The 9,974-nt window shown below is 43.9% G+C and overlaps 2 protein-coding genes across 2 annotated transcripts in view; one reads left to right on the top strand and one right to left on the bottom strand.

Moving 5' to 3' along the window:
- The window catches only part of ints14 (integrator complex subunit 14), a 23,517-nt gene extending 20,450 nt beyond the window's left edge, over positions 1 to 3,067 (top strand). The window contains exon 12 of the mRNA XM_041849976.2: positions 2,586 to 3,067. Within this exon, the coding sequence (XP_041705910.1) occupies positions 2,586 to 2,834 (249 nt within the window). The 3' untranslated portion in view covers positions 2,835 to 3,067. The remainder of the gene's footprint in view (positions 1 to 2,585) is intronic.
- Positions 3,068 to 5,359: 2,292 nt separating this feature from the next.
- LOC121540859 (very-long-chain (3R)-3-hydroxyacyl-CoA dehydratase) overlaps positions 5,360 to 9,974 on the bottom strand; it is a 27,986-nt gene continuing 23,371 nt past the window's right edge. The window contains 1 exon segment of the mRNA XM_045207644.1: positions 5,360 to 5,561. Within this exon segment, the coding sequence (XP_045063579.1) occupies positions 5,485 to 5,561 (77 nt within the window). The 3' untranslated portion in view covers positions 5,360 to 5,484.

Raw genomic sequence — 9,974 nt, 5'->3', positions numbered from 1 at the left:
ACAATAAAAGGCCACTCTAAAATGTGCAGTTTTGTCACACAACACAATGCCACTGATGTCTCAAGTTTTGAGGGAGCGTGCAATTGGCATGCTGACTGCAGGAATGTCCACCAGAGCTGTTGCCAGAGAATTTAATGTTCATTTCTATACCATAAGCCGCCTCTAACGTTGTTTTAGATAATTTGGCAGTACGTCCAACTGGCCTCACAACCGCAGACCATGTGTATGGTGTCGTGTGGGCGAATGGTTTGCTGATGTCAACGTTGTGAACAGAGCACCCCATGGTGGCAGTGGGGTTATGGTATGGGCAGGCATAAGCTACGGACAACGAAAACAATTGCATTTTATCGATGACAATTTGAATGCACAGAGATACCGTGACGAGATCCTGAGGCCCATTGTCGTGCCATTCATCCTCCACCATCACCTCATGTTTCAGCATGATAATGCACGGCCCCATGTCATAAGGATCTGTATACAATTCCTGGAAGCTGAACATGTCCCAGTTCTTCCATGGCCTGCATACTCACCAGACATGTCACCTATTGAGCATGTTTGGGATGCTCTGGATCGACGTGTACGACAGCATGTTGCAGTTCCCACCAATATCCAGCAACTTCGCACAGCCATTGAAGAGGAGTGGGATAACATTCCACAAGCCACAATCAACAGCCTGATCAACTCTATGTGAAGGAGATGTGTCACGCTGCATGAGGCAAATGGTGGTCACACCAGATACTGATTGGTTTTCTGATCCACCCCCATACCTTATATTTTTGTTCAGTATAATATTCACTAATGAGAAAGTGATGGGATGGATAATGTATTCGTTTTATAAGGTCATATTCACCAGTGCGAAAGTGGTGGATAGGGGCATCCTGAGTGGCGCAGTGGTCTAAGGCACTGCATCGCAATGCTAGAGGCGTCACTACAGACCCGGGTTCGATCCCCGGCTGTGACCAGGAGACCCATGAGGCGGTACACAATTGGCCCAGCGTCGTCCGGGTTAGGGGAGGGTTTGGCCGGCTGGGATGTCCTTGTCCCATCGCGCTCTAGCGACTCCTTGTGGCGGGCCGAGCGCATGCAGGCTGACTGGGTTAAGCGAGCAGTGTGTCAAGAAGCAGGGTTGTGTTTCGGAGGACACATGGCTCTCGACCTTCGTTTATCCCGAGTCCGTAGGGGAGTTGCAGCGATGGAACAAGACTGTAACTACCGATTGGATATCACGAAAATGGGGAGCAAAAAGGGGTAAAAAACTAAACAAATGAATAATGACAAAGTGATGGATAATGTATTAGTTTTATAAGGTAATATTCACCAGTGACAAGGTGATGGATAATGTATTAGTTTTATAAGGTAATATTCACCAGTGACAAAGTGATGGATAATGTATTAGTTATATCAGGTAATATTCACTAATGGGAAAGTGGTAGCTTAGTGGTTAAGAGCGTTGTGCCAGTAACCGAAAGGTCGCTGGTTCTAATCCCCGAGACGACTAGGTGAAAAATCTGTCAGTGCCCTTGAAGCAAGGCACTTAACCCTAATTGCTCCTATAAGTCGCTCTGGATAATAGCGTCTGCTAAATGACAAAAAAATAAAAATAATAATAAGGTAATATTCACTAAGTGGTGGAAAATGTATTCGTTTTCCAAGGTAATATTCACTAATGACAAAGTGATGTATAATCTATTAGTTATATCAGGTAATATTCACTAATGAGAAAGTGATGGATAATTAGTTTTCTAAGGTAATATTCACTAATGAGAAAGTGATGGATAATTAGTTATCTAAGGTAATATTCACCAGTGACAAAGTGACATTTTACTACGTTTTGCTGTGGTGCGACTCTGGTTCATCTCCGTCATCTCGTTCTGAGATGGAAACTGATCTATTCATTCTATAATGGATGTCAACTGATCTATTCATTCTATAATGGATGTCAACTGATCTATTCATTCTATAATGGATGTCAACTGATCTATTCATTCTATAATGGATGTAAACGGATCTATTCATTCTATAATGGATTTAAACGGATCTATTCATTCTATAATGGATGTCAACTGATCTATTCATTCTATAATGGATGTCAACTGATCTATTCATTCTATAATGGATGTAAACGGATCTATTCATTCTATAATGGATTTAAACTGATCTATTCATTCTATAATGGATGTAAACTGATCTATTCATTCTATAATGGATGTCAACTGATCTATTCATTCTATAATGGATGTAAACTGATCTATTCATTCTATAATGGATTTAAACTGATCTATTCATTCTATAATGGATGTCAACTGATCTATTCATTCTATAATGGATGTAAACTGATCTATTCATTCTATAATGGATTTAAACTGATCTATTCATTCTATAATGGATGTCAACTGATCTATTCATTCTATAATGGATGTCAACTGATCTATTCATTCTATAATGGATTTAAACTGATCTATTCATTCTATAATGGATGTAAACTCCTCTGTATGTTGTCTAATGCTAGCAGCACCATTTTCACCAAGTATGTAAATGTGATTATTTCTTGAGTTTTCTTGTGTGTCTCACTCTCTGCCCACCAGGAGCTGAACCGTCTGCGTAAGGCAGCGCTGGCGTTTGGTTTCTGGGAGCTGCTGAAGGGAGTCTCGGAGCTGTTGGAGAGGGAGTGTACCCTGCTGCCGGACACGGCCCACCCTGACGCAGCCTTCCAGCTGTCACACGCAGCCCAACAGCTCAAACTAGCCTCCACGGGAGACTCCCAGTACGCTGCCTTCGACCACAACATCAACCCCATGCACACTGACTTCTCTGGGGGAGGAGCTGGCATGTAGAGGAAGGAGGAGGAGTTGGACACCCTATTCTCTGGGCTTTAGAGATGTCGACCATGACTAGGACCCGTCTCCACTCCCAACGCCCAGGAAGCTCCCATTCAAACTGCCATTAGACAGCTCTGCAAGAGTTGTCAAAATACAGGCGTTACTATAATTATAAATAATTGGTCATTTAGCAGACGCTCTTATCCAGAGCGACTTACAGGAGCAATTAGGGTTAAGTGCCTTGCTCAAGGGCACATCGACAGATTTTTCACCTAGTCGGCTCGGGGATTAGAACCAGCGACCTTTCGGTTACTGGCACAACGCTCTTAACCACTAAGCTACCTACTCACCAAATATGGAGTTTCACTGAGCAACTATCTTCATGTACTTCCAGAAAAGGTCTAAAGAAAGATGTCCATGCAACCAAAAAAGATCCTATTCGGCACCTCCAATGTTCACTCACGTCCGAAGCATCCCGGATAGCACTAACCTTACTGCCACGCACAGGTCAGAAGTCTACAATGGCTCAATGACATTGAAGGCGCCGAAGAGGCTTTTTTTTTTTTTTGGTTGCTTGTACATTTTTATTTATACCTATTTTGAAACTTCATATTTGGTGAGTAACGGCTGTGTTTTGACATAACGCTTGCAGGGCAGTTTGAATGGGAGCTTCCTGGGCGTTAGAGAAGAGACGGGTCCTAGTCACGGTGGGAGCTTCCTGGGCGTTAGAGAAGAGACGGGTCCTAGTCACGGTGGGAGCTTCCTGGGCGTTAGAGAAGAGACGGGTCCTAGTCACGGTGGGAGCTTCCTGGGCGTTAGAGAAGAGACGGGTCCTAGTCACGGTGGGAGCTTCCTGGGCGTTAGAGAAGAGACGGGTCCTAGTCACGGTGGAGCTTCCTGGGCGTTAGAGAAGAGACGGGTCCTAGTCACGGTGGGAGCTTCCCTGGGCGTTAGAGAAGAGACGGGTCACGGTCACGGTGGGGAGCTTCCTGGGCGTTAGAGAAGAGACGGGTCCTAGTCACGGTGGGAGCTTCCTGGGCGTTAGAGAAGAGACGGGTCCTAGTCACGGTGGGAGCTTCCTGGGCGTTAGAGAAGAGACGGGTCCTAGTCACGGTGGGAGCTTCCTGGGCGTTAGAGAAGAGACGGGTCCTAGTCACGGTGGGAGCTTCCTGGGCGTTAGAGAAGAGACGGGTCCTAGTCACGGTGGGAGCTTCCTGGGCGTTAGAGAAGAGACGGGTCCTAGTCACGGTGGGAGCTTCCTGGGCGTTAGAGAAGAGACGGGTCCTAGTCACGGTGGGAGCTTCCTGGGCGTTAGAGAAGAGACGGGTCCTAGTCACGGTGGGAGCTTCCTGGGCGTTAGAGAAGAGACGGGTCCTAGTCACGGTGGGAGCTTCCTGGGCGTTAGAGAAGAGACGGGTCCTAGTCACGGTGGGAGCTTCCTGGGCGTTAGAGAAGAGACGGGTCCTAGTCACGGTGGGAGCTTCCTGGGCGTTAGAGAAGAGACGGGTCCTAGTCACGGTGGGAGCTTCCTGGGCGTTAGAGAAGAGACGGGTCCTAGTCACGGTGGGAGCTTCCTGGGCGTTAGAGAAGAGACGGGTCATAGTCACGGTCGACATCTCTAAAGCCCAGATACTGGGGCACCTATTCCCTATAGGCTCTGGTCTAAAGTAGTGCACTAGATAGGGAATAGGGTGCCATTTGGCTATGGGCTCTGGTCTAAAGTAGTGCACTAGATAGGGAATAGGGTGCCATTTGGCTATGGGTCCTGGTCTAAAGTAGTGCACTAGATAGGGAATAGGGTGCCATTTGGCTATGGGCTCTGGTCTAAAGTAGTGCACTAGATAGGGAATAGGGTGCCATTTGGCTATCTAGTGCACTACTTTAGACCAGGGCCTATAGCCAAATGGCACCCTATACCCTATGGGCCCTGGTCTAAAGTAGTGCACTAGATAGGGTATAGGGTGCCATTTGGCTATGGGCCCTGGTCTAAAGTAGTGCACTAGATAGGGTATAGGGTGCCATTTGGCTATGGGTCCTGGTCTAAAGTAGTGCACTACATAGGGAATAGGGTGCCATTTGGCTATGGGTCCTGGTCTAAAGTAGTGCACTACATAGGGAATAGGGTGCCGTTTCGGACTATTAGAATGGTTAATCAAGGAAGAATGAAGCTCTCCGACACACCAACTGTTAACTCAAAGCCTAGGCCTATGGCTTCACACGTGTTTTTGTTGACCTGTTTTGTACATATCGTTTTCTAACTTTCCTAATGAATAAAATGAAAAGGGTCTCTTTTTTTTCCATCACCGTGTCAACGATGAGTATCTTTATTAATCTTACACAATTTCCCCAGGAAGTATTCATTGACATGACAAAAACATATCTTATAATGTGACTTTCCCTGAGGAATGATGTTATCAGGACAACTTTAACAAACACCCGGAAATAAGACATCATACTGCTAAATTATTCTAACGCTATTATCAACTACATCAGAAAATACAAGACAAAAGGGTTGAGGTTAGGGTTGGAAAGGTTTTCCCTAACTGGGACTTCTGGGAAAGTTGCCAGAATTTTGTCACCCTAGTTGAGATGATGTCACTAAATGAGACCGATGGGAACAGATAGGCAGCAGAGGTGTTGTTGGAGATCAAAGGTCAAAAAGATCTCAGTTAGATTTCCTCTTCTTGGTCCGGAACCTCTTCTTCCTCTGCTTGTACAGGTGGCGGACGTTGATGAGGAGCCCTGCAACACAACAGACTTTATATATGGGGGTGTGGCCTATGAGGTGTCCATCTTTATATATGGGGGTGTGGCCTATGAGGTGTCCATCTTTATATATGGGGGTGTGGCCTATGAGGTGTCCATCTTTATATATGGGGGTGTGGCCTATGAGGTGTCCATCTTTATATATGGGGGTGTGGCCTATGAGGTCCATCTTTATATATGGGGGTGTGGCCTATGAGGTGTCCATCTTTATATATGGGGGTGTGGCCTATGAGGTGTCCATCTTTATATATGGGGTGTGGCCTATGAGGTGTCCATCTTTATATATGGGGGGTGTGGCCTATGAGGTGTCCATCTTATATATGGGGGTGTGGCCTATGAGGTATCCATCTTTATATATGGGGGTGTGGCCTATGAGGTGTCCATCTTTATATATGGGGGTGTGGCCTATGAGGTGTCCATCTTTATATATGGGGGTGTGGCCTATGAGGTGTCCATCTTTATATATGGGGGTGTGGCCTATGAGGTCCATCTTTATATATGGGGGTGTGGCCTATGAGGTCCATCTTTATATATGGGGGGTGTGGCCTATGAGGTCCATCTTTATATATGGGGGTGTGGCCTATGAGGTCCATCTTTATATATGGGGGTGTGGCCTATGAGGTGTCCATCTTTATATATGGGGGTGTGGCCTATGAGGTGTCCATCTTTATATATGGGGGTGTGGCCTATGAGGTGTCCATCTTTATATATGGGGTGTGGCCTATGAGGTGTCCATCTTATATGTGGGGTGTGGCCTATGAGGTATCCATCTTTATATATGGGGGTGTGGCCTATGAGGTGTCCATCTTTATATATGGGGGTGTGGCCTATGAGGTGTCCATCTTTATATATGGGGGTGTGGCCTATGAGGTGTCCATCTTTATATATGGGGGTGTGGCCTATGAGGTGTCCATCTTTATATATGGGGGTGTGGCCTAGAGGTATCCATCTTTATATATGGGGGTGTGGCCTATAAGGTGTCCATCTTTATATATGGGGGTGTGGCCTATGAGGTGTCCATCTATATATATGGGGGTGTGGCCTATGAGGTGTCCAGTCTTATATATGGGGGTGTGGCCTATGAGGTATCCATCTTTATATATGGGGGTGTGGCCTATGAGGTGTCCATCTTTATATATGGGGGTGTGGCCTATGAGGTGTCCATCTTTATATGTGGGGGTATGGCCTATGAGGTGTCATAAAAATTATTGTCATAATGTTGTCATATGTACACAGCCTTTAAAGATGGACACCTCAACGTTGTTACAAATAGTAATTACACCGTGTGTACTATGGAGGACTAAAAGTGCCACAATTAAATAAATAAATACACCATTAAATAATTACTTAAATGTGTCATTAATTAATTAAAATTAGAATTAAATACATAAATGTGTTATTAAATGTGTCATTAATTAATTCAAATACCGATTCATTTTATGTAAAATACATATACAATAATTTCACTATTTACATTTACATTTCATGGTCCTGCGTTGGAGTGCTTCCTGAATTACTTAAAACTGTCAAACTGACCCATCAAAAGTTGGTAGGCGGAACCTAACGCCTGATTGGTTACCCTCTGCATCAAGCCAAGACAAATCAATTCCGGATAATGTCAGCAGGTCCTGCTTCTACATCCTCTGCTAAGTTTAAAATGTCTCTAACCAACTCCCTGGAAAGTTCACGGAGATCCTCCATTGTCTCTATCCAGGTTGGCCTACCTCTACTTCAGACCAAAGCAATGGATCAGACTAGATTCGCGTTAGCCCCGCCCACTGACTTTGATGGGTCAGTTTGACAGTTTTAAGTAATTCATGAATCACTGCAATGCAGGATCATGAAATGTAAATGTAAATAGTGAAATAATTATATATGTATTTTACATAAAATGAATCGGTATTTGAATTAATTAATGATACATTTAATTACACATTTATGTATTTAATTCTAATTTGAATTAATTAATGACACATTTAAGTAATTATTTAATGGTGTATTTATTTATTTAATTGTGGCACTTTTAGTCCTCCATAGTGTACAGGTGTGGAGACATTTTACATGAATATGGTTGACATAGATATAGAGGACATAGAACAGTCTCTTACTGATGACCATGAGAGGTAGATAGATATAGAGGACATAGAACAGTCTCTTACCGATGACCATGAGAGGTAGATAGATATAGAGGACATAGAACAGTCTCTTACTGATGACCATGAGAGGTAGATAGATATAGAGGACATAGAACAGTCTCTTACCGATGACCATGAGAGGTAGATAGATATAGAGGACATAGAACAGTCTCTTACCGATGACCATGAGAGGTAGATAGATATAGAGGACATAGAACAGTCTCTTACCGATGACCATGAGAGGTAGATAGATATAGAGGACATAGAACAGTCTCTTACCGATGACCATGAGAGGTAGATAGATATAGAGGACATAGAACAGTCTCTTACCGATGACCATGAGAGGTAGATAGATATAGAGGACATAGAACAGTCTCTTACTGATGACCATGAGAGGTAGATAGATATAGAGGACATAGAACAGTCTCTTACTGATGACCATGAGAGGTAGATAGATATAGAGGACATAGAACAGTCTCTTACTGATGACCATGAGAGGTAGATAGATATAGAGGACATAGAACAGTCTCTTACTGATGACCATGAGAGGTAGATAGATATAGAGGACATAGAACAGTCTCTTACTGATGACCATGAGAGGTAGATAGATATAGAGGACATAGAACAGTCTCTTACTGATGACCATGAGAGGTAGATAGATATAGAGGACATAGAACAGTCTCTTACTGATGACCATGAGAGGTAGATAGATATAGAGGACATAGAACAGTCTCTTACTGATGACCATGAGAGGTAGATAGATATAGAGGACATAGAACAGTCTCTTACCGATGACCATGAGAGGTAGATAGATATAGAGGACATAGAACAGTCTCTTACCGATGACCATGAGAGGTAGATAGATATGGAGGACATAGAACAGTCTCTTACTGATGACCATGAGAGGTAGATAGATATAGAGGACATTGAACAGTCTCTTACTGATGACCATGAGAGGTAGATAGATATAGAGGACATAGAACAGTCTCTTACCGATGACCATGAGAGGTAGATAGATATAGAGGACATAGAACAGTCTCTTACCGATGACCATGAGAGGTAGATAGATATAGAGGACATAGAACAGTCTCTTACTGATGACCATGAGAGGTAGATAGATATAGAGGACATAGAACAGTCTCTTACTGATGACCATGAGAGGTAGATAGATATACAGTGGGGGAAAAAAGTATTTAGTCAGCCACCAATTGTGCAAGTTCTCCCACTTAAAAAGATGAGAGAGGCCTGTAATTTTCATCATAGGTACACGTCAACTATGACAGACAAATTGAGAAAAAAAAATCCAGAAAATCACATTGTAGGATTTTTAATGATTTTATTTGCAAATTATGGTGGAACCTACAAACAAGCAAGATTTCTGGCTCTCACAGACCTGTAACTTCTTCTTTAAGAGGCTCCTCTGTCCTCCACTGTTACCTGTATTAATGGCACCCTGTTTGAACTTGTTATCAGTATAAAAGACACCTGTCCACAACCTCAAACAGTCACACTCCAAACTCCACTATGGCCAAGACCAAAGAGCTGTCAAAGGACACCAGAAACAAAATTGTAGACCTGCACCAGGCTGGGAAGACTGAATCTGCAATAGGTAAGCAGCTTGGTTTTAAGAAATCAACTGTGGGAGCAATTATTAGGAAATGGAAGACATACAAGACCACTGATAATCTCCCTCGATCTGGGGCTCCACGCAAGATCTCACCCCGTAAGGGTCAAAATGATCACAAGAACGGTGAGCAAAAATCCCAGAACCACACGGGGACCTAGTGAATGACCTGCAGAGAGCTGGGACCAAAGTAACAAAGCCTACCATCAGTAACACACTACGCCGCCAGGAACTCAAATCCTGCAGTGCAAGACGTGTCCCCCTGCTTAAGCCAGTACATGTCCAGGCCCGTCTGAAGTTTGCTAGAGTGCATTTGGATGATCCAGAAGAGGATTGGGAGAATGTCATATGGTCAGATGAAACCAAAATAGAACTTTTTGGTAAAATCTCAACTCGCCGTGTTTGGAGGACAAAAGAATGCTGAGTTGCATCCAAAGAACACCATACCTACTGTGAAGCATGGGGGTGGAAACATCATGCTTTGGGGCTGTTTTTCTGCAAAGGGACCAGGACGACTGATCCGTGTAAAGGAAAGAATGAATGGGGCCATGTATCGTGAGATTTTGAGTGAAAACCTCCTTCCATCAGCAAGGGCATTGAAGATGAAACGTGGCTGGGTCTTTCAGCATG

This window comes from Coregonus clupeaformis, chromosome 26 (assembly GCF_020615455.1).
Source record: "Coregonus clupeaformis isolate EN_2021a chromosome 26, ASM2061545v1, whole genome shotgun sequence".
In the NCBI taxonomy this organism is placed as follows: domain Eukaryota; kingdom Metazoa; phylum Chordata; class Actinopteri; order Salmoniformes; family Salmonidae; genus Coregonus; species Coregonus clupeaformis.
The sequence above is the reverse complement of the archived record's forward strand: the minus strand, read 5'-3'. Positions and strand labels throughout refer to the sequence as shown.